Source organism: Eschrichtius robustus, chromosome 2 (assembly GCF_028021215.1).
Source record: "Eschrichtius robustus isolate mEscRob2 chromosome 2, mEscRob2.pri, whole genome shotgun sequence".
In the NCBI taxonomy this organism is placed as follows: Eukaryota; Metazoa; Chordata; class Mammalia; order Artiodactyla; family Eschrichtiidae; genus Eschrichtius; species Eschrichtius robustus.
Window position 1 is genome coordinate 12,145,843 of NC_090825.1, and position 24,956 is coordinate 12,170,798.

The window sequence follows — 24,956 nt, forward strand, 5'->3', positions numbered from 1 at the left end:
TTGGTGCCTTTTTTTCTTGTTTTAATTTCTTTAAGGTTAGGAGAATTGCTCTCCATAAATGTAATGGTCAGTTTGCTCTACTTAAATTATGAGAATTTTCTTTATTTCTGAACATGGTACAGATCTCCAAACTTTGCCAAATGTCCTTTCTTTGTTTGTCCTTCCCTTTGTTTAACGTCCCAAACATTTGTATCAGGCATTTAAATTCCAATAGTTCTGTGTTGTTCACAGTTTTCCACCCTGAGACGCTTAGTTCATGCACAGCCTCCCCTGTTCCCTAGTCACCCTGCCTCCTACCCCAGGAGAAATCGGTTTTACTGCTCTCCAGGCATCAGATCTGGGGAGAGGAGCAGGAGGCCCCTTTTATCCTTCACTTATTTCTCTGTTACTACCTCTCATTAACTTTGAAGACACATCCTCCAGTGAAAGCATTTTATTTAGAAAGAGAGTTCTCAATTTTAATTTCCTTTCCCAGCATGGGCTTTGACTTTGTATTTTCAAAAACAAGGTCCACCATGAGAAAATGCTGGATTCCCCTCCCTGCGTGATCTCATCCATAATCCCACTGACGATTGTTTTAATCATTCACAGGGAATTATGCTTATATCATAGGAGGTTGATGTTTTCCGTAAGGAAATTAAAAACTGTTACTAAGGCCCAGAACATGTAAAAAGGAAAAAAAAAAAACCACCTCCTTTGAGGCATAGTGAAAGAAAAAAATCTGGAAAAAGTGATGCCATATGTGTTCATTCAACCGATGCTTGTTGAGTATCTACCATGTGTCATTTCCAGAGAACCTTTCTCCAGTGTTGCGGTGGAGTTGAGCGAAATCCACCATATGTAACTGGCAGTAGGCTACCCTGGTTTGTCCCAGTGGTCTAACCGGAGGTGGATACAGGCAGAGGTTGGGGGGGGGGGGCTGGGGTGTCCACCCGCCAGGAATCCCGGCTTCTTCACCTGCTGGCAGTGTGGCCTGAGGCACATTTCCAGTGTGTCCACACTACAGGTCCTCAGTTATAACAGGAGGATTAGGGAGGCCCCGACTGCATAGCGTGCAAGTGGGGATGGGGAGCGGACGCAGGTGGGGAAACGGTGCAGCTGCACCTGTTGATCGTGAGTCCAAGGGGGCGAGGTGGCAAGGTCTGGGGCACTGGTTCAGGCTCCTGCCAATGCTCCGCGGGCCACTGGCCACTTGTCTGCCTAAAGGGCCTCAAGACCCTTGGGTTTGGGGGTGGCTGTGTTTTCATATTTACCCAGAGCTGCTTAACAGGTCTTAGGGCTGGAGAATGATTGATTACTAGAATATTCAGAGATGTGGAATAACATGAACGCTATAGAATAAAAACGGTCTTGATGACAAGATATTCAAAATTAGAGTCATTTATTTGGTGGGAAATTAAACACAGGAGCTGGTTGCTTTTCTGCTGAAAAGTTATTTTTTAAATGGGCAATTCCAGGAATGCGGGGACCTGAGTGTGGTTAGTGCAGGTTCTGGAAAAGGCCCCTTCTGTATCCTCATTGATTCTAACACTTTGTCAAGGCCTCCAGTATAGAAAACAAGCAGGACTGGATCAAGCACATCCGGGAGGTGATCCAGGAAAGGACCATTCACCTGAAAGGCGCCCTGAAGGAGCCCATTCACATCCCCAAAACAGCTCCGGCAACGAGACAGAAGGGGAGGAGGTCAGTGCCTGGGGGTTTTTTTTTGTAAGTTTGCTTTTATTGAAGGAAAGGAACAAGGCAATGTTAACTTACTGTTTTTCAAAAATCATGTTTCTCAAATATTTTTGAGAAATATTGAGGAGTAATTTTTTAAAGAATACAATTTATATATAACATCATTCTTAGTAATGAAATTCCTTTGTCAAGACAACAGCCTCCTTCAGCTTAAAGTAAATGAAAGTCTATATACAAACCCCTAATTCTTTTCCTTTTCCACCCCAAATGTTAATCTGTGCTCATGTGTAAGTCGTGCATGTGACCTTGGACAAGTTAGGTAGCATCTAGACGTTTTTGCTTCTCATTTCTAAAATGGTGGTGACCCTATCAACTGGATTTTATTACTGTGAGAACTCAGTGCAGTGGTCGATGTTAGACTCTCAGCCCAGGGCCCAGCAAAAAGCCTGTTCTCAGTGAAGAGTCACCTATCGTCATTAATACCGTGGTGGCAGCCGTAATCACAGAGACCGATCTGCACCTCTTTAAACAAATCTGTTCTTCCTCCAATGGCTGATAGCCCATCTTTACCATTCTTGAAAAGCAAATCCAGCCATGTCAGGGCTTTCTCTGTGTCTCCAGGGATGGAGAGGATGTGGACAGCCAAGGAGATGGCAGCAGCCAGCCTGATACAATTTCAATCGCGTCCCGGACGTCTCAGAACACGCTGGACAGCGATAAGGTGAGCCTGAGCTGGCCCACTCTTTGGGGCGGTGCACGTGGCCGGTCTCCGGTCGGTCGATAGATGGCAGTTTGTCATCAGCATTTCAGACAGCTGCCATGGCTTAAAAGAGGTGCCCGGACATGGTACCAGGAGCAAAGATCTGCAGTGTCAGGGCTAGCAGACTTGAACCCCGAAGATTCAGGAAAAAATCACTCGCCCTTCCCAGTGCCGTTACATGGTTTTCTATGCGCGTGTTCTAAGACAGTGTGTTTAAGCTTTTTTATTTTATATTAAGCAGAAGACCCTATTATTTTAAATTAAATCTTACACAGAGCCCTGGTGTGTGAAAGCGGGGTGCTCTGATCGAAGCCGGGGCGGCGGCATCTGCGGGTGGGCCCTGCGGCGCCCGTGCACTAACCGCCAGCAGGGAGGGTCTGATTGGCAGCAGAGAAGTCTGTGGTTTACCTTCTGCAGCAGCGGCCTAGAGCGTCCTGTGGTTCTGTCTTGATAGAATCCACAAACCTACGAAATAAACTGATGGGAGAAGTTGGAACCCTGGGCTTACGTGATGCACAGGTGACCAGAGTCCCCTGTACAAGCCGGTGGAGGCATTGATATCCGCAGTTCCTACTGAGATGAGCCCCTCTTCTGTTCTTTTTCTGGAAGGCTAGACCAAGCTCTTAAAGCAAGTTTTTGACAGCAAGTAGGGGTTTCACTGAAGTTGCTGTTGGTCCAGAATTCCTGGGTTTCTCAGTGCCTGGCACGGCTGGACTTCCCCGCGAGAGGCCTTAGTCCCGAGGGGATGGAGAGGTCTGCCTTTGCAGGGTGTCTCCGCAGCCACTCACTGTCCTGACCTCCCGTCACTGGAGACGGCCGCTGTCACAGGAGGGGGCCCAGTGTCAGGGTTTGCTTCAGGCGGCAAGTCTGGGTCCCAGGCTTCGGTCTTTTCTCACTTGCTTTTGCAGAATTCACAGTGTTGAATGTTGTTTCCAGGACAGAAGTAAGTAGGTTTAAAAATACTGGTTTCCTACACTGATTTCATTTTCAGAATCCTTCTAATTTGAGTAATTAGCTCTTTCTCAACCTCCTTTTTGACTTCACTAAATAATAAGTCCTAGAACTTACAATGCTTAGAGTAACAGGACTGGAGAACAAAAAGAGTGTCTCGTGGGATTTTGTTCGGAGCTCAGTGTATTACGTTCAGCAAATATTTCTCGCCAGTAGTAATAATGAGGAATAAGATAAATGACATGTTCAGTCATCTGGTCCCTAATAGCCTCTCTCCCCGAGGCCCCCCCCCCCCGCCCCATAGTCATTCAGTGAAGAAAATAAAGTTTGAACTTGGAAACATTTCAGTAGAGTAATCCCGATTATTTTCTTTTAAAAAAGTAGTAATTGAGGTGACTGGGTTATCTTAATAGTTACACAAGACTTCCACCTGAAGGAAAAGTCCACAGTAATCGTGGCTTCCGCCGAGGGGACCAATTCACAGACTCGCCGAGGCTGAGCATTGCCGCCCCAGCTGGAGGTCCACCAAGCCCCAAACTCACAGTCTTACCAGGTGTCCTCTCATGGATCTGGTCTGGGTTTACCTGAGTTTAAAAGTTTATTTAAAAAACAGGTTATTTGAATGAAATTGCCAGAGAAAAATAAATGTAAAAAGTTCTGTCTTTTGGAAGGGGTGTTAAGATTTTTCTGGTGGTTGGCCCAAGAAGAAAGGGTAGCTTTGCTTCTTGGGTGGTTTATGTATAAATGGGTGGTGGTGGGAGTCTGGAAACGCCCCGTGCATCTGGGAAGGGGCTCCTGGCTCTCCAGCCCCCGGCTCTGAGATGGAGCTGCCTGGTGCCAGGTTGTGCCTCTGGCCCACAGAGAACCGTGTGCTAGTGCCCCCGGGCGCCCTGTCCCCTGACACTGGGGGCTGGCAGCTGCGGGGCGCCGACCGGGATTCACAGGAGGTTTGCCCCAGAGAGAAGGCTCTGCCCTGGAGTTAGGAAGAGGCAACTAATTCTACTTCGAATCTATTATAGCAAAATAGGCTTATGTGAACTTGGATTTGAGTCTGTACAACTCCTGTAGAAAAATAAGGCATTATCCTAGGAACTGTTGCTTTTAAGATGACACATTGTGTACCCAGTGAGAGAGAAGGGATACATCACTAACAACAGTATGGGTTTGAGGAAATTAATCATTTTACACTGGGGATCTACTGGGATATTAGAATTATTAAAGAACTGCCTCTTAAATATTTTATCTGTGAAGGTAACTCACCAGTTTCTGTTTACCTCATCTCATACCTTACCACCGAACTTCATTCCATAGCTCAGAAATCCCGCCAGGGCCCCTTCTGCATGTGCCGCCTTGCCTGTGCTCCCGGGTGAAGCTGTGATAGCAGCCTCTCACTCAGCCGCTCTCAGCCTACCTGATGTTCTCATGACTCTTAACCATCTCGCGTAGTGACGTGCCAAAACTGTTTTCTTAAGTGGATGTGGCATGTATTTAATACCCCTCATTGAGGCCATAGGTCCTTAATAGGAAGTACACAAAAAGGATGAAATGTCTTCCTAAGACCGTAGAATTGCAACGGGTTGTCTTCTTCCGTTCTTGTGTTCTGTATTTGGTAGGAAAATAAGCAGCGTGTGAGACTTAATATGGATAAGTCAGAATGTGGAGTTTGGAGGGGCCATACCCGTGAGGCCTTGCACAAAAGAAGGCCCACGTTTGCAACCACACATATGCCTACACGTGTCTGTTCTCTGCTTTGGGGAGGTTTTCTTGTAGCCATCTCCTTTTCTGTGCTTCTCTGGTAGAACATTTCAGGGTCAGTAGATGATTCAGGAGAATACACTGAAGAAACTGCATCCTTTATGGAGTCAGTTTGTAAAATGCACTGTTCCTCTGAACTAGGCTTAACCAGAAAACCCTGTTATCTCTGATGGCAGTAACTTTTCATATGTCCCAAGGTTCTTTCCACCCTACATATTTCAAGTTTAAATAGCCTCTGATGACATGGGCAGATAGATCTGGCAAGGGAAATTACTTAACCATATTCTGCCTGTTTGACTTAATTTATGATGTCTGTTATGAGTTAGTTGTTATCATGGAGTTTGGTTCCATTTCAGAAACTGGGTGGGGGGATGTTTTCGGCTTGGCCTCTTGGAGAACTCTTGAGGAAAAGTTGTCTGCCCAGGGCTGTAGTAACTCTCAGATGAGGCACAGGGTTTTAGAAGAGTCGGTTAAGGAGGGGCCTGGAGACACCCTCTCTCCAGGGACACTGTTAGCAGATACAGACCACAGGACCCCCGAGCACCTTTCCTTCTTCGAAAAGGTCGATTTTAAAATCTGCCATCTCTTTGTTCCAGATGTAAGTGTAGCACTGATTCTTGCCCATATTAATGGTGCTTGTGCTGATAAAGTGATCTCATGAAAATATAATTTGGGTTCCAAAGAAATCAAATGCTTGCCAGATTCTTGTCTCATTTGTCCTGAGCTTGTCTCCCTGATGTTGGGAGGGGATGCCTCCAGGTCACTGCGGGGACGAGGGAGGCCAGGTGACCCTCGCAGGGCCACCCAGAATAGAGAGCGGAAGCCAGAAACGGAATGTGGATCTAATTACCTGGCGGGGTCTAGACCCTGTTATTTCACACTAGAGCTGAGGAGGAGCTAAATATTTTGGCGTATTAAAGAAGCATTTTTAATACTTTTTCCTTCTGTATGCATTATTAATCTGTGGTTTGCTTCATATAACAAAAATTTATATTCTAAGGAAAATAGAAAATATGCGAATCAAATATAGGCTACTACTATAGAACAAACCATCTTGAGGTCAGGATGAAAAAAATAACCAAGGCCAGACAGGGCAGGCTGTGGAAAAGCGGCCCAAGCCAGCAGGGGGCCAGGTGTGAGCCTTCTTTAGGTCTGAAGCCGTGCCGTGCTTATTTGTAATGAACGAGAAATTCAGTTGAGACTGATACTTGGCACGAATTGCCCCTAAGCTTGTGATGTGAGTATATGAATTCACACATTTAAAAAAACATAAATGGTTTCAGCTACTTTTCATGAAGTATATATAGCACTTGTTGGGGATATGAAATTTATGTAGTTTAAAAAGTCAATAAACCTCTGTGAAGTGGCAGTCTGCACTGTAGGAACTTGGATGGATTTACATAAATTGCAACGCTGAGGTAGTATATAAAGTAATTAATGCCAATACGTTTTAAAATGAGGCTGGATTCAAGTTTTGGAGAAAGGAAGCCTGCATTCAGCCTACTTAGGAAGTGCCTCACGCTTGCATTCAGCCCCGTTCCTCACATACCTGGCCCTGTGTGCCACGCGCCTAAGCTCACACTCCGCTCTGCCTGCAGCTGCCAGAAGCAGGAGGGATCCTTGGCGCCAGGAGCTGCCCAGCCTGCTGCCCTCGCCAGGGTGTCCCGGAGCCTCGTGCAGGTCTGCCCGCGTGGGCGTGAAGTTGAGTCGCTTCGTTCAGAAGCCTTTCTGGGGACAGCACATGGTTTTAATCCCGGGACGTCAGTTACGGGTCCCGACTCTGCCCAGAGGGTAACAGAGTCGAGTAAGCAAAGTGTTTGGCGTCCAACAGCAGATGGTTAAGAGCAAGGAGGTGCTCCCCAGCCAGGCCTCTGAGCTCTGCTTCTCAGCAACCTCTCCGTGCCTCAGTTTCCTCATCTGTAACAGGGGACAGTACGACTCCCCACTCCAGGGCTGTGAGCATTAAAAATGTGCGTTTGGAACAGTGCCTTACACGCCCTGAGCACTGCCTAGATGTCGACTGTCACCGTGTCTTCATTTCAGAAATTGCCTCCTCCTCCCTCACTCATTACTGGCTGTTGCCGACCGCCGTACATCGGCCTCTTAGCGCTCCTGACTGCAGTGCACTTAGAAGCTAATTGTGTTCATTAGGAGCTAGAAGCTGTGCTAAGGGTAAATTGCTCAGACTCAGTTCCTGAGCTTGCACGTCCTGGGGGCTCAACAGCAGAATACTGATCGCGTGTTGAATGGGCAGCCTCTGAAGAAGCGGGAGACTCTCGCTGGAAGCGTTTTCCCAGCCACTCCCCTGTGATCCTGCCGCATCAGCCGTAGGATGAGTCCGTGCTCTGCACGAGGCTGGTTCGTGCCTTCGCAGGTGCAAGGGCATCCACGGGAACAAGCAGAGAAAGCCCTCCCCGCCGGCAGCCTGGCGAGGCTGGCTCCTGGCATTGGCTCCCTCTGTCTAGGCGACTGTGGCTTTTTGTAGTGTTTAACAAGTGTCTTAAGTGCTCTCATAAAGCCACAGGATGAATGCAGTCTTTGCTGACTTCAGTTCCTCAATCAGAAACACAAAATCCCCCACGCCAGAGCAGAGAGCCTCAGTTCTAAGAAAAGGCAGATTTTTCAAAACTACAACTGTAGGTATGACTGTAGCAAAAGTGTTCCTAAAAATAGCGGTGCATCGAGAAGCGCTTTTCCATGTAAATTTTACAGTCCTGGTCAAAGTCACTGTTGACAATGACGGCCCATCTTCGATTCAGACTCGAGGCTGCTGGTTTATTCCGGGGGTTCTTCCTGTGGGTGAGGGACCCAGTCGGCCGGTCACCTGGCTGTCATACCTTAGATTTTCAGGGGGAGAAAAAGAGGCCTTTCAAATGGACTTTTCTGGATAAGGGCTGCTTACTCAGGAAACACAGCAAACAGGCTCCTTTGGGCTCAGTTGTCCCAAGAGGGGTCTTGCTTTCCAGGACCTGTGATTGAAAGTAGTACAGGTGGGGTCCAGCCGACTGCTTCCCGAGCCTCGTTCATTTTTCCGCTTTTCAGCCAACGCAGCGTTTCATTCATGCCCCGCGGCTCAGCCCTCGGCGCCTCTCGTTCTAAAATGTTCAGAGTGAGGGCAAGTGTGGCATTGGTTCAGGCCAGCTTCTGCTGAGCCTGGAGGCCTGGTACCTCGGCGCTGACCTCTCTCTGATCTGCCTGGCTTTTTACACTTAAAGTTTGCCTTTTCAAATATATCTTTTAAATTTAGCTTCTTGATGTCTAACTTTCCGTTGCACCTCATGTGTATCACAGTCAAGGAAGGCTTCCAGGGGATATTTTCATGTGTCAAAACCAGCATGTGATCACATTAGCAAAGAGTAGAGGATTAACCTCCCTGAATATTATACTCAGTATTTTTTTTCTGGGTAAAAATGTTGGGTAGGGTAAGCTGCTGCTTTTGAACAAGTTTTTTCTCACAGATTTTTATTTTCTTTTCTTTTTCTCTGTTTCCTTTTGTTTCGTTCTTTTTTTTTCTTTTTCTTGGGGGAAGGGTGGTGAGAAACAACATTTTTGCCATCTTAACCATTTTTCAGTTCTGACAGATTTCTTTTTGCACCCCAATCTGTGAGAGATTCACAGTGGTCCTCTTGGAAACCCAGCAGCAGATTTTGTGACGGCTTCTCCTGTGAACTTGGCCTTGGGTTTGGGGTGAGCAAGGGGCCTGATGGTCCCGTGGTTAGGACGGCCGCTGAGAAGCCCAAGCCTCCGGCCTCCGCAAAGTTGCCCAGGGAGAAGCTGGGGTAACGCGTTTCCTTGGGGAATTGTTCTGGCTGCTGGTGGCGGCCTTTCTCTTGTAACCACGGAGCTGGTAATTAATGGAGCTCTGTTTTCTAGTCCCCTTTAACCGAGGAACCACTCTTTGGTCTGCTCTGTGTGAAGCCTGCACAAAACCGCAAGGCCCTTTTGTGAGGTTTCTAGTGCCTGCAACCGTGCTGGGCTGTAGGATGTGACTGTGGGTTGGTACACTCTGTTCCATAGGGGAAGGTGGCTTTTAGTAGAATGCTTCCCCCTCTTCTTTTGAAGCGCTCTCGGAAAGTTGGTCAGACACCCACCTGCAATTGATCTTAGCTTCTTGAAGCAGATTCATTTACAGAGAGGACTACACCATCCGCGTGTCAGTCGTAAAGAGCCCCTGTTCCTCTGGCGGAGCCCGCCCCAGAACTCACCTGCGAGCCAGTCATTCAAATCAGGTGTTTGCTGTTGTCTCTCAAGAACTGTACGTTCTTGTAAAGTAGACATGCCTCATTACAGAGCTCCAGGGAGGGGATGCCAGAGCCCGAGCGGTGGGTGAGAAGCGCCCAGCCACGGCCCTGCTTCAGTTACTGTCTTTAACTGGGTTCAGGCAAAGCAAAACAGTATACCGTGGTTTCTCCAGAAAATGTAAAAAGTAAAGTTCTGTCCCGTGTGACGGTTTTTTGAAGGTTCACGTGCCTGCGACCAGGTGAGTATTTCATTCTTTTGGGTGAAACACAGCAGCTTGTTCATTTGCAGTCATTGAGGGAACTCAGGCAAAGGGGCCCTGGTTTGGTTCTGCTAATTGTCTGTGCATCAGCATCACAGGAGTTCCCCCGGCAGCCCTTTCAGAGGGACATGGCTGGTCTTGGAGGAGGCACTTCATTATATAGTATCCATGGTCCGTGCTCCAATTAAGGCCATTTTACTGTCATGCTTTTTAGTCACCACATTTAATTTTTTTAAGGTGAAAAGCAGAAAGATTGGGAAAAAAATATCTTCTGATGAGAATGTCACAAGTGTTAATGTGAGTCATGGAAATTGAGATTTTCATAAATTGCAATCCTAAACCAAATGCTTGTGGTAGGGAGCCCATGATACAAGTCCATAAAATATATAGATGCGAAAAAGATAATGTGAAAACTTCCACAAAATATGGTTGGAAAGGAAAAGTGAATTTTTAAACTAGATAAATGGAATTGTAACACTTTCAACATAGTGATGAAATTGTGTCACTAGGGGTAGAAGTGTCACTGTAGATAATAGAAAGGATAACCCAAACTTTTTCTAATTAGGAGTTTAATTCTACGTAAAAGGCTGTAATGACTTGCATTGATACTCCAAAATAGTTATTTTAAGTCTTTTATACAAAAAAAAAAAAAAAAAGTCTTTTTAATTAACAAGCCTGGTTTTAAAGACAAGCTTTGGAATAAGTTTAAAATATTCAAATGCGAACATTGAGGCAGAAATCCTTGGGTTGTCTCCTCTCTGGACTGGAAAACGCCCATTTTAATCCTCCCCGTATAGATTTGTGTAGGAGATTCTCATGGGAAAAGTCAGTTTATTCTTAGGGGTAGAGCCAAGAAGATACGGCTTTTTTAATGATAATTCTAGCACTGTTTGAAGACATTCTTCTGGTACTAGATTTTGTTACTAACTCTCTAAAGGCTTTGGAAAAGAATTTTGACTCAGTATGCGATTCTTTGTCAGAACAGGCTTGATTTTCATTTCTCAGGCTCTGTCAAGTGCACAGATGTTTCCAATAGTTCTGATTACTCTGTGAGGGGCTGAACGCTCAGCGCCAGAAAGCAAGTCTAGCTTCATTCCTCTTGGCAGCCGCTTTCTCCCTTCCCACCCTTCCCCCACCCACAGAACACACCGCGTGGCTCTGAGCAGTCTGAAAAGTTCCTACAGCGGGAGAAGGAGACCAGCAGAGGCTGGTGATGAGGGAGCACGTCTGAAGCGGAGCTTCCCAGGGCCGGGGGTGGTGACACGCGGGGACCACGTGCGCAAGCGGGCCCCGCAGACGGGCGGCTCGGGCCGAGGGAAGGCTCCGTAGGGGGTGCAGGCCTGAGGGGCCTCCGCAGGCTGGGCTCCCCACGGGGCTTGTTCACGGGTCACGCTTTCCCCGGGATGGGAAACATTCCTCCTTTTCGTTACAGGGATCAACCACTTCCATAACGTGGGGTTTTACGAGGAAGATTCTTCTCCGGGCTGGGCCTCTGCTGTTAACCTTTTAACATTAGCATCTTCGACTGTTCACAGAGAAATATGTGAGATATGTGAGATTCAGCATAGTAACATTTAGAAGGGGGTTAGTCACTTGGGGAAAATGTCCTTTGTAGCCCAGCAAAGACAATTCCTTTTGTCGATATTTATGCTTCATTTTGGAAGAGTTTTGTTTTGTTTTGCTTTCTGTGGTTGTCAAGTGGACATGTGTTCCTTATTCTAAATATCTGAACTTTCTCTGGAAAGACCAGGAGGGCAGTGGAGAGCATGGAGCGTGACAGAGGGCCGGCAGGCAGCCGAGGACACTGCAGGGCTGCGAGCCCGGGTAGGGGTCAGTTCTCTGCCGGGGGTGGGGCTGGGCGGCCTCTCTGGAACAGGATGTTTCCCGGCAGCGGGCCCGGCCGCCCCTTCCCCCTGCACGTCGCAGCTCAGCCCAGCAACCGTCTTCTCTTCTCCTGTGGTCTCCGTGCTGATGCCCAAAGGGGGGGACAGGAAACACACAGGCAGAGTTCACTCCCGAAGTCACAGAGGAAGAGCCCATGTTTTGTTTTGGTTTTCAAGCAGCTCATTTTTACAGCAAACCTATCTTACCTTTTTCACTTCAGCAAATGTGTGACCGCTTGCTGGGTACAAAGCACCGCCCGAGGCAGCTTTGGGAGAGGCCTGCTGCTAGCTTCCTCTTCTTACAAGCTGTGCGCCCGGCCCTTGGCACTTGGGGGCTCACACACTGGGCATGGGAAGGTTGCAGAAGAATGACGCAAACCTGCTTTCTGGTGCCGAGGACAGACACACACACACACACACACACACAACCCAAAGCCTGGCTGGTGTCAGACTTGAGACGTAATTTGTTTAAGGACAGAGTGGTAAGGACGGTAGACAAGAGCAGTTTCTCAGAGGGATTTGACGGGGGCTGAGACGAGACCAACTGGGGAGGTGGGGGCTCCAAGCAGAAGGGATCAGCAGGACCCACCTCAGAAGGAGGACATGGCCCCTCTGGGCCGTGAAGCACGGGAGAAGCAGCCGAGCCTGCCCGGGGAGGCGGGCTAGGACCCGGTTACGGGAGCTTTGCGTCTTATACCTAAGGAATGTGTGTGTAAGGTTCTTGCATAGGAGGATGGCATGTGTGAACGTTTTAAGAAGGTAACTCTGGCAGCGGTGTTCGGGTGGTTTGGAAGGAAAGCCTGGATCGGGCAGGGCACTCAGGAGACCAGTGCAGAAATCCAAATGATGTGATTGGTGTGGGCGTGCTGAGGAAGGGAGGAGTCAGAAACACATTCTAGAGTCCGTTTGACCGCGTTTCGGGGGTGCAAAGGAGTGCGGTTGACTGTGATACCGTTTACCCAAAAGGCAACGCTGGAAGAGAAACAGATGTGAGGGCGAGTAATGAGTCACGTCCCAGACTCACTGCTTTGAAGGGCTGGGGAAGCAGCAGCCCCGGGTGCCTGCTTGGAAGTGCCCAGCACGGAGGGTACGGTGTGAAGCCTGAGCCTGGGGCTGCCCGGATTGGAGGGCCAGAGGGGGTGGGCCTAAGACGGGGAGCTGGTCACAAGATCCTCCTGTGGGAGGGGCGATAATGAGCATCCCTGTGAGCTGTCCCCAGCGAGTGTACAGTCTAAGGGAAGATGGACGGCAAGCGGTCGCGAGAAGGCCCTGCACCTGTTTTCCAAGCAGGATCATGGCGTTGATGCTCTTCACGGACTTCCTGGGTGTGCTTCAAAGGGCCGAGACTTAGAAGAGTTCGGACAGAAGATGGGAGTGAGCGGAGAGGAGAGGAGGGAAGGAGGGCAAGGCCCTTCAGGCCAGAAGCCACGTGGCACATGAGGGGTCAGCCGGTGCCCATGCAGCGTGTGGAGGGACGTGTTGAGGCTTGGGGCGGGGAGGGAGCCCGGGAGGAGCTGGGGTGGGTGGCAGAGGGTCGGGAGGGTCGCGCTAGGGAGTATCCTGGGGGCTGGCGAGGGCTCTCGAAGGCTTTCGGAGAGAGAAGGGCGTGCTCCGCCCGTGTTTCCGGATGCCGGGCTCTCTGCTCTGTGGCTGCTTCTGCCGATCGGGGGGGCACAGGCGCTGAGGAGCCCGCAGTGCCCCGGCCACACCACTCTCACCAGGCCGGAGCTGGCCTCCATCTGATTTTATCACCGTATTTCACAACAATCCCCCAAAAGGCCTACAAGCAGAGTTCTTACTAGTTTGCCCTAAGTTTAAAAATGAGTGCAGTTGACCTTTAAACAGACGCAGTGCCCTGGTCCACTCATACGTGCGTTGTTTTTCAGTAAGTACATATATGTGCTGAAAATGTATTTTCCCTTCCTCATGATTTTCTTAATAACATTTTTTTCCAGCATACTTTATTGTCAGAATACAGTGCGTAAAGCATATGACATACAAAATACGCGTTAGTCCACGGTTCACGTCATCGGTGAGGCTTCTGGTGGACGGTAGGCTACCAGTCGTTATGTCTGGGGGGAGTCGAAAGTTAGATGCAGATTTCTGACCGTGCAGGGGGGTCGGCGCCCCTAGCCCCCCACGTTGTTCAAAGGTCTGTGGCACTCTTTGAGAAGGGATGTATGTCTCAGGCACAAAAGTAGTCGGACACTCTCATGGAAAACCATCAGATTCTGACAGTGTAAGACACAGAAAATCATTATTGTACGCTAGAATGTGAAAAAGCAGATATTCGAGTGTTTTGCAAGGGACGTAAATTAAGGGACAGGGACACGGGAGAGCCCTCATTCGGCTGGTGCCCAGCGCTCTGAGCCAGCTGTGGAATGGGAGCTGAGCTCCCGGCCCAGGCGCCAGCCTCGCCTGCTGAGGGCCGGTGGCCTGGGCTCGCTGACCTGTCCCCTCCCTCCCCAGCTGTCCGGCGGCTGTGAGCTGACGGTGGTGATCCACGACTTCACGGCCTGTAACAGCACCGAGCTGACCATCCGCCGTGGCCAGACGGTGGAAGTCTTGGAGCGGCCCCACGACAAGCCTGACTGGTGTCTGGTGCGGACCACCGACCGGTCCCCCGCGGCGGAAGGCCTGGTGCCCTGCGGCTCCCTGTGCATCGCCCACTCCAGAAGTAGCATGGAGATGGAGGGCTTCTTCAACCACAAAGGTAGGCGTTGGCGGGCGGGCATGGCGATGACGGCCCTGCTGGAAGCGACACCGGTGCTCTGTCCCCGCTTCCTGCAGCCTCATGATAGGTACGATGCCTCCTGGTCACTCGTGCCCCAGCCCGTTATCCCTGTGTCTCCGGGCCTTCTTGATCCATCTGGAGCTGAGATGGAATAAGGGTTTCACCTGTCACTCAGAAATGACAAAGCATCGCCTCGTTTCCCAAGGCCGCGTAATAAGATAGCGGGTTGGCGAAGGACAAGGGGGCTGTTGTTTTGGGGGCCAGTGTCATTCATAAGTGGAGAAGACCGAGAAGGCACTGTTCTCTTCCAGGTGATGTTGAACACAGGTAGGGGAGGCGGGGCCAGACTCAGCATCTTCCTAATCTTGGGTTTTCACATTGTGGATTCTTTATTTTGTTAGTGTTCAGTGCTAGACGGTCAAGCATGCAGGTCCTGAGAGTTTGTCTTTATAGCTTGGCAAAGTGTCTCGGGGCATCCCAAACGCCCCAGGTTCCCTGCCTGGAGAGGGAACGCAGCTGGACCCCCGGTGGGGAGGCTGGCCGAGTCAGGCAGGGCTCACTCAGTGTCAGGGGTCTGCAGCTGTGACAAGAGAGGTGGCTTTTGAAAAAAATGCTTTTCAACTGAAGTAACAGGGTATTGGAACAAAACGGCATTTGGCACTGGGGACTCCTTTAGAGGCAGGCAACTGTAGCAAGGCCGCTTTTCCACGTGTGTCTGGATGGGTCAGTAACGAGCTCCCCGCGAGAGTACGAGAGTATGTTTATCCTGAATGTCCAACGTGGTCCCTGTGGGACTGATGTGGCTTGAAACGGGACCTGTCTGGATTGAGCTCGTCTGCAGGTGCAAAATACACACTGGACTGCAAGACTTGCCATGAAAAAAGAATGTGTAAATTATTTTATAGTCATTGCAAAGTGGTATGATAACATACTTTATAGGGTGGGTTAAATAAAATGTATGATTCAAATTAATTTCACCTGTTTCCTTTTACTACTTAAATGATGGCTACTAGAAAATTTTCAATTACATACGCAGCTTGCACTGTGTCTGTTGGACCGTGCTGGTTTAATCTCTCATCTCACTGAGGAGCTAATTGGAGGCTGTAAGACCTTTTCAGAAACACTGAGCTGTAGCTTCTAGAAAAATGCAGAGCGGGTAGAGTTTATATGCTTCGAACCGCATTAGGTCAGTCTTTGTTTTTCTGCCATGTTGGCAGATGGCCGATTCTTCCAGATCTGGGGGTCTGCGGTTGGTTTACCCTTCCTGAGAGAACTCCACTATATTCTGCATATTCCAGTTCTTTTCTGTTAATTTTGGGACATTCCAGTTGCTCCCTCCGTTGGTCAGCTGTGCCCTCTTTACATTCATTCTGACGCGTCCTGGAGACCATCCTCTGGCTGCTGAGGGGTCAGTCCTGGCGGTGAGCTACGTGAAGCTGCACAGGAAACAGCCGGTGACTAGCCCCCTCGGGAATTACAGGCCCAACCATGTTCCGGATCCCTCGGGGCCTGAATGTGACTGTATCGTCACCTCAGTAAGCAGCTGGAAGAATTAGGCTACGGTGTCTCCAGGGATCCAAAGAGAAAGGCAGGGAATTTCCCGATTTTGCCCCGAAGCTGAGGCATCTGCTTGCATTTCCCGGGGAGCCGCCCCTGAGTGCCGGCAGCCTTGGTTGGACCTGCCCTGCTGTGGTACCGAGTTCTGAGTTCAGATGGCGGCGTGTGCTGGGCCACCCGTTGGCCTGGGTGTTTCCAGAGTTGCACAATGTATTTAAGTCCTTGAGTCTGAGTTGAAAATGAAGTACAACGTTTTCTTCAAGTTCGTCTATTATGTGCAGAGGAGCCCCGGTGAACTTAAGCTGCAAATAACGTTTGTTCTGAAAGATTGCTTTTCACATGTGCCTTTCCTGTGGTGTGTTCTCTACTTCCTGGTGTTCGCAATTGCAGGCTAGCCAAGCAGAAAGAACGGTGTAGTTATCACACTTGCCTTTGTCCTGCAGACTTCCTACAGAGGTTGGGTTTGTGCTTGTCTTTTGGCCTAACTACCATTCTGTCCCCTGAGCCTTTTTCCTCTGACATTCCGTGACTTTCCGGCACCTGAGGCGTCACTCCTGCTCCTCACAAACCCTCTACGTACTGAGAAGGTGTCTCTTCGTTGAGTAAAACCTGTTGTGAACTGTCAGTTCATAGATTGGGGCTCGGAGCCTTAGGCATTGTTTTCCTTCTGTTCCGAATTTTTGTTTTTCCTATGGTGCAGGGAAGCTCTTGAGGTGGTCTGTCCCCGGCGGTGTTGGGACTTGGGTGGCAGACGGGGGAGGGAGGATCCTCCTTGGGCTCTTGGACAAGCCTGTGCCAGAGCCTCCTGTGCGCGGTCAAGTCCAGGGAATCGGGCAGTGACCAGCGCCTCCGTCTAGGAGAACAGTCTCCATCGGGTGGTCGGGACAGCAAGGGGTGAGGGTCCAGAACGAGCCCCAGGGACTGCGGGAAGGAGGCCGCCGCCCCCCTGGGGAGCAGGCGGTCCCCAAGGCCTCTGCTTGGGCAGAGCTCCCCTCCCGGCTCTCGTGTGCAGGGGACCGCGGGCTGTTCGCATACCGCCGTGCGCTGGGCCGGCGTCTGCTGGCGCGGCGGTGCACTCTGAGTCCTTTCCGGTTTGAGAGCCGGGCTGGGCCGCAGGGCCGCTGCGGCGAGGGCTCCAGTGCGGCCCCTCCTCCCGCAGAAGTGGGTGTCCCGCACCCTCTGGGCCTCCTTCGCAGAGTCGCACGCGGGGCCGTCTTGCCCTTCACACGCTTCAGAGCTCCGGAGCGCCGGGGGGGGGGGGTGTCGTGATGTCTCGTCCCTGGTCACTCGCTGTTGACCTCTGGTTCCTTAAATGTCTGTGATTCTTTCCGCTCTGACCTTCCAGGTGGGGGAACAAGCACATTCGCTAATCTCTAGTCCCCCAGTTTTCCCAGCCTTAGTGCCTCAATTTGTTCGCAACTCCCCAATCCAAACACCTTAAGTTTCCAGTGTGAAAAACATGCCTGTTGAGGTTAAATGTCTGTGTATTTGGTCGTGTGTGATATTTAAGAATTGCAGTGTGGCTGTGAGGATCAATACTCAGGTCGGCCCCGAAGGGCCCGTTACGCACTGTGAGTGCCGCCCGGGTCGCCGGCGCTCTGAGGCATGGCTGGAGTGGGAAGTCTGCTGGGCCACGCGAGGACTTAGGATTTATGAGCCCCGGGCTCCTTGGATCATGCTGTTTCGCTGGGTGATGTCGGGGGAGGATAGAACATCACCGATTTAAATGAACAAGAAGTATAATTGTACAGTTTGTTCTTCAAGAAGCTATTTTTGGGTCTGAGGCTGGACTCCAGTGTGGACATGATCCGGGGGAGAGGTCCGGGCGGGAGGGCTGCCGCGGAGCGGTGTCTGTCGACGGGCAGCCTTGGCATCTGGCATCTCGCCCTCATCTTGCCCTGGCCGCCCTTGTCCCCGCTCACAGCCTCTCAGTCACAGGTGGCAGCCGGGCATCAGCCACAGCCCTCAGAACGGGGCCCCAGCAAGTCCCTGTGCCCCTTCAGCGCGTGTGTGTGGTTCACAGCACCTCCCGCCGCAAAGCTTCTCCTGGTCTGGGGCCCGGCAAGTCCGCCGAGCCGCCGGATTGAGAAGCACTGGCCCCCAAACCCCCGCGTGTGATCATTGATTGACTGCTGATACAGGGTCACGGAATTATCTTTAGTCCCTTAGAAAATCCAAGGGATTTTTCTGTCCTACTCTCTCAACGTGGAAAGCTGCCACTGTTCTCTGTGTATTTGCTTAGTCTTGGGCCCAGAAAGTAAACAGGAATATCAGAAATGTTTATATTCCCGACGAGGCCCGTGCACCACATCCCCTTTTTGGCGCTACCCTGGACTGAGTGGGTCAGCTGTCCTCTTTCTTCACAGCCAGAACTACCATATGTGATAGTGTTTGAGAGCTTAGCTCCATGGTTCGGGGATAGCCCAGCGAGCATCCCTGGAGCAGTGCAGGGGCCCTGGATGGGCAACAGTGCCCAGGGTTGGTGGTGAGCGGGTGGAAGATACTCAGTAAAAGTAGGATTGTCTCGGTCAGTAACCGGACAGAGTCGCATCCCGAGCTTCCTGCAGGACGCATGCCTGAAGCGCGTCGTGGCAGCCTTTGGACTGTATTTGCTTTTTTTAAGGGTAAAGCAGTAATCTGTCATCAGTCTTAAGGAGGTCCTTCCTCTCTCCTCACACCCAGATTATTGCATCTGAAAGACTGCCCATGTGACTGTCATGGCGCCACTTGTCGCTTGAGGTCTTCCGCTGCCTGGCCTGGCCCAGTTGGAGTTGCGCTTTTAGCCACCACTGAATTGTTTTTTGCTAAAATTCAGCTTTAAGAGGAGACGTTTCGGGGGTGAGAGTGACATTTATGGTGGAACATTTAGAAGAGGTGATGTGTTGAACTCGCAAGGTCTGTGCTTTGTGTCAGGAGGACCCGCATTCTGATTCCACCTCTGTCTTTGGTGACGTTGCAACCCGGGGCCTGAGGTGGGTGGAAATGGGTGGTCCCTGAGGTCCTCCCCAGCTCTGACGTTCTCAGGTTATATTTCTCATGAGGCCTTTCTGAATGAAGGCCAATTTCCAAACCTCCCCCTTTTCCTTATGCTGACCCCTAATGAGGTGGCCAGGTGGTGTTTTTGCTAGTTTGTTGATGTATTTAGGAGAAAATACCCACTTAGGAACCTTAGCCTTAATCTCTCTTAAAGTTGTTTATAAAGTTTTTCTCTCTGGGATAGTGTATAGGTCAATACTTGCATTTCACTTTGAAGAAGTTAAAAACATGATTTTTTTCGCTCTGAATTCTTCATTAGAAAAACAGAGGAACAAAAACATGAGAAATAAAATTTGTTGCTTGCTAACCACTTGGGCCTCTTACACCCTGGGGCTTTGACTCAGCACACCACACTTACTGAAAACGACGTTCCAGAAATAATCCCCTGTGGTTTCCGGTTTACCACATCACTTACAGAAAAGTGGGTGCCATCAAAATCAGGTAAAAGAGAAGACCCAGGAATTATCTTTTATAAATGCAGTGATGCGTGATTGATATCAATGAAATGGGACGTTTTCTTTAATCCAAATGAAAACTAGGAAAGTGAGAGATTTTTCATGAGAAACTACCTGAAATGTAGGTTTTTCTCTGGGTTCCACCTTGGGCTGCCTCCTTGTCTCTCTCAAAACTCTCTGCCAGGGTTTTGCTATCCATCCTTCTCTCTGCCTGAATATTTGACTCTCTCAAATATTCAGTCACTGGACTGTCCTCCCAAGTTTTTGTGACTGGTTTGTTTCACTTAACATAATGTCTTCCAGGTTCATCCGTGTTGTGGCCTGTGTCAGAATGTCCTTCCATTTTAAGGTTGACTCTTAACTCCATTGTAGGGATAGATGACAGTTTGTTATCCATTCACCTGTCGATGGGCACTGGGGTCTGCTGTGAGCAGTGCTGCTCTCTTCAAGTCTCTGCTTTCCGTGCACTGGGGAGGAAGCCCTGGTCCGGGAAGATCCCACATGCCGTGGAGCAACTAGGCTCGTGCGCCACAAGTGCTGAGCCTGTGTTCTAGAGCCCGTGAGCCACAACTGCTGAGCCCGCGTGCCGCAACTGCCGAGACCCGTGTGCCTGGAGCCCATGCTCCACAACGAGAGAGGCCACCGCGGTGAGAAACCCGCGCACTGCAACGAAGAGTGGCCCCCGCTCACCGCAACTACAGAGGGCCCGCGCGCAGCAACGAAGACCCAACACAGCCAAAAATAAATAAATACATTAAATAAATTAAAAAAAAAAATAATAGCCCTTCCTGCCCAACCGAGGCTTTAAAAACAAACAAACAAACAAAAAAACCCAGACGTGGAATTGCTGGATCATGATAGTGTTGTTTTTAATTTTTGAGCATGCCTACCACATTTTGTTACCTTTATCTAAAGCGTATATTTCAAGCATATTCTCGTCTTTCCATTGCCACCGTTGCCTCCTTCCCACTAAGTCTCCCAGCCTCACTTCTCACCCTCTTCTTGCAGCTAAAACACAGATCCGGTCAAACTGTGCTCCTGCTTAAATTTTTTCAGTGTCTTGCTGTTGGTCACGGAATAAAATCCAGTTTCCCAACATGTGCCACAAGGCGTTGCCCCTCATGCTCGTGTGCGCAGGTACACACACGATGAGTGCACACATCCCGTCTTTCTCCCCCTGGTGTGGTCATCAAGTAACGGGGAGCAGGGGTTCTTACTCCCTTGCCCCTGCCTGACACTCCTGTCCCTTCTCACCAAATAAAAAACCCTACAGGAAAAAATGAATGTATCCAGTGAGTCTGGGGGGGTGAGGGTGCAGTTAACAAGTATTTCAACACAAAGGCTAACATCAGGGTAACCTGAGAAAGGCCCCATGAGATGATGAACTCCAGGGACCACTAAAGACACACAAGGAACCTCATAGGAACTCACTGAAAGAACTTTAAAACGTTTTAGTAGGAGCGATGGGTGCAGTAATAGTGCTGAACTTACAAATGTGATGGAGGAAGTACAAGTAACGCAGGCTTTAAACAGCAGGGTTGATGAGGGGCAGAGAGCCTCCGCCCACAGCCGTCGTGGAGAGAAGGGACCCTGAACGGTGGGCACGAGGGCTTTAAATCGAGGCCTGGGGACCGGGACTTGCCTTGTGGTCCAGTGGGTAAGACTCTGCACTCCCAACACAGGGGGCCCGGGTTCGATCCCTGGTCGGGGAACTAGATCCCACATGCATGCTGCAACTAAGAGTCCACATGCCGCAACTAAGAAAAGTCCGCAGGACACAACTAAAGATCCCGAGTGCCACAACTGAGACCCAGCACAGCCAAAAAAGAAAAATCGAGGCCTGTAACTTGGGGGGGAAGGGGTCTCAGCAGTGTTCACAGGCAAATGAGTACAGTTCATCGTAATCCGCTTTGTCCAGTTCTGTTCTGTGTTTTTTACTTTAAAGGTACACACCTTACATAGAGAAATCCATGGAGCCACTGCTCAAAGTTGTGACAAATGGACATACCATTTATACCACATGCAATCTCTTAGAATGAACGAATGGATGAAGTGCCCTGGTCCCAGACCTGGAGGTTATAAACTCCACATCTGATTCTCAGGGTAACCACTGGCACGGCCACTAGGTGAGGGTAAAATTAGGGCACCCAAGTTGCAGTGCGTCTGAGCCCCTGTTGCCCTCCCTCCAGGGCTGTTCTCCTCACCTGGCCCCTTCAGCCTCCCTCTCCACGGCGGGGCCCTGTGAGGTCGTGGCTCTGCCTGCTTGCTGGGTGGCGCCCACCACTGCCCGCCCCGCAGCTCCCGTGCCCCTCGGTCCCATGCCGTACAGGTGAGACCAGGTGACAGGACTTGGCAGAGGTTTGCATATAGTGGAAAAGTAGGACTCAGATGGCCACTGGTGCGTCTTCCCGCAGGAATCCCAGGCCCTGGCCTCACCACCTGCGTCCCCAGCCTGTGCCCAACATCTGGTTTCGGCTGGCCCCCAGCTCAGGGGCACTTTAAAGCGGTTTCCCTGCTCAGAATACAAGCAGTTACTAAGATTCCTCACCCCCATCCAGACCACCTTCCCAATTCCCGGGACGGCATCCGCTGCATACAGCCCAGCCGGCAGAGGGGCGCCCCATCCTGGGAGAGGAAGCCTGGCCTCTGTGCCTGGGGCCAAGGCCTCATCCTGTGCTCTCTCCCCAGCCCCCCTGCCACCCAGAAAAGCAGCAGCTCTGCAGATGCTCAGGTGCTTCTCTACCTTCGATAAGAAATCTGTGCAACCAGAAATGGAGCTCCCGGTCGCAGGCCTCTTGCATTTCCCCAGGGACATTGGGGACAACTTGGTTTAAATTTGTTCAACCCAAATATTTCATCTTTCCCAAGTCATGAAACCCTCCTCCCCAAGGATGAATCTAAGTCTCCTACCACCGATGACTGCTGATGACTTTTAAATGACATGTATGTTTTTGGAAAACGTAAGGCATTAAAAAGGCTTTAATAATGTTAAAATTTTTAGTTGAATATACTGTGATTCTGCTGTGTTTAGACATTTGCTTAGTGCCAGGTTGTCCCCGTTAATCAGAAAACACATCCACCCCAGGCCCACCAATGCATAGACGTTCGAACCTGTATCTGCCCACACGTTCTTTAAGAATATATATAATGGAAGATCTGTATTTTTTTTTTTTTAATTAGCTTGGAAAAAAGAGCACTTTTTCGTCTGTTTGAACAGCTGCTAATGTAAATCCCTGTGGGAAGAAAAACCGAGGAACAGACAGTTGCACCAAGAACAAAGACTTAGTCTCTCTCCCCTGAGCCCTGTGGATCCGGGGCTCGGGGATCAGCCCGAGACCTGTGATTAAGGAGCACTTTGCATGCAGCGTGTAATTACGGAGCCCCATAAGCGGGCCGTAGCTCTCTTCAGTGCTTCACGTTGGAGGTATTTTCATGCTCCAACTGTACGTGAAAGTGTTTATTAAAACAGGAAAAAACCATGAGCAGGTATTGACGCCATCCATATTAGCTGATCACAAAAAATTATATATATAGCAAAGCCATAAACAATGAATGCGAACACCGTCTTCCCACAGCCGGTCATGACACAGTGTTCAGGGAAAGGTATGTAATCAGGGGAGAGGTGATCCCAGGGAGAATTGAAACGTGTCTTGTTCAGGGTGACTCGGGCTGGGCAGGGGGTGGCTGCTTCCTGCCTCTCTGGGGACTCGATGGTTTTCACTACCTCCTTTCTGACGTGTACGCATACCAGACTTCGCAATTTATTAGGCAAACTGGGGTTTCTCTTTTAAATGTACTCACTCTAACTAGCGCCTGCAGAAACTGAAAAATTACAGGGAGATGATGTGTTTGGTAAGAGGTTGTTCAGTAGTACAGTGAGCTGGTTTTCTTAAGTATTTTGAAAATGAATAAATGCTGTACCTGGAGGGGATGTTCAGGTATGTTTCAGTCAGAGTCAGTTGGCACTTGTTTCCTGATAGTATTTACTAGATCGTGGTTCTGAGGACACCTGATAAAACAGCACCTAAGCGCCCATGGGCAAGTGTGTGCCAGAAAAACTAAAGTGTGTTTGGCTTTGGCTTCTACGTTCCTTTCTCTGTTCTGAGAAACGTGAGATGATCTTGTGATTGTTTTGTGTGCCTAGAGCTTACTTTCCCATCAGCAGTCAGAATTTTGAAAGATTTGACTGTAGATGCTAATAGTTGAGCTGCAAATGGCAAGGAGAAGGGAAAATACCTTCAGAGATCCTGGCTGATTCTGAAGCAGCGTGCCCGGAAAGCTTTAGAATCATGTGTCCCTGATCAAATCTGATGGAAGCTGTGGTACCTAGTCCCAGAAAAACGAACATCAGTACAAAACTTTTACATACAATTTCAGCGGCGCCACATTCAGAACTTCTTTTCTAAAGAAGGGAAGAAATACCAAATTTTAAAACTTATTTTAGATGTTTTGCGTGGTTCAAAAATAAAACTGAAAAGGTATAAACTGAGAAGTCTGGTTCCCACAGTCCCACTGGCCATGTATAGTTCACCATTTTTATTCATTCCCAACTTCTACATCTGGTACTTTGTTAGGCACAGATAAACATGTATTCAGTCATTCCTCCTTCCGTTTTCCTACATAAAAGGTAGTATTTTGCCCCTGGCTTTGTCACTCAGCCATACCTTTTAGGAATGACTTTAGTACATGGAGAGGTGCATGCCTCATCCTTTCTCACGGACAGGAGAGCTTCCCATGTGCACGTGGCTTAGGTTAGTAGCTGGTACAAGGCTGAGCACCCCAGGTCGCTTCTGGTCTGCTGCTGTTACAAAGAGAGTCACAGAGGATCGCTGTGTGTGTGTGTCTTTTCCTTCATATGCAAGCTTGTCTATACAGCGGAATTCTACAAGTGGGATTGGTGGGTTGAAGGGTAAATGCATTCATGGAAAACAAACTTTTGAAGAAGAGTCACCTGAATCATAAATTAATCACATCAGAAAAAAAATCACAGTAAACATGCTATTTAATGACATTTGCTTTTACGTATTTTTAATTCTTGATCAGAGTCGTGATATTTGCACTGTACCGAACCCCTTGAGCTCTCTAATTTCACCTTACCCACCTAGGAAAAACAAAAACTGTCTCCTTGAGTAGGAGTACTCTTTAAAATCATTCATGTAAATGACATCAGAAGTTTCCGTGTGACTCCTGTGAGATGAGATTTTGGTGGACGTTCTCCCACAGAACTCTGCACAGGAGCGTGCAATATTAGTGCAAATAATGTTTCACCAGTGTCTGCATTTTACTGCAGATTCAGTCAAAGAGGTGCAAATTAGGAGTTTGACACTAAATGTAGAGTGGTCGTAGTTTCCAAAGAATGGGTAACCTCCCGTAGTGTGTGTCTAAAAATAGCTTTTTGTGGCGCTTCTGTTTTGCTTTCCACCTGTGCCAGGCTGCCTCGGAATCCAGGCCACCCGTCACCTGTGAGAAACACATTCAGGAGACGGTGCTGTCCGTGGTTGTAATGGGCTTTGAAGTCTCCATATAATCTCTATACTTTCTGAAGGCTTCACTTTCCAATGATGAACATTCCACAGTGAATTTTGAAACATGCTGTTTTTAAAACCCTCCCCAGTGTAACTTTTTTCTTTCTTTACTGACACTCTGA

The 24,956-nt window shown here is 49.3% G+C and overlaps 1 protein-coding gene across 4 annotated transcripts in view; it reads left to right on the forward strand.

Moving 5' to 3' along the window:
• TRIO (trio Rho guanine nucleotide exchange factor) overlaps positions 1-24,956 on the forward strand; it is a 372,926-nt gene that overhangs the window by 278,308 nt on the left and 69,662 nt on the right. For all 4 annotated transcript variants that reach the window (XM_068535156.1, XM_068535157.1, XM_068535155.1 and 1 more), the window contains exons 32-34: positions 1,541-1,683; positions 2,299-2,398; positions 13,997-14,240. In XM_068535156.1, coding sequence (XP_068391257.1) covers positions 1,541-1,683; positions 2,299-2,398; positions 13,997-14,240 — 487 coding nt within the window. The remainder of the gene's footprint in view (positions 1-1,540; positions 1,684-2,298; positions 2,399-13,996; positions 14,241-24,956) is intronic.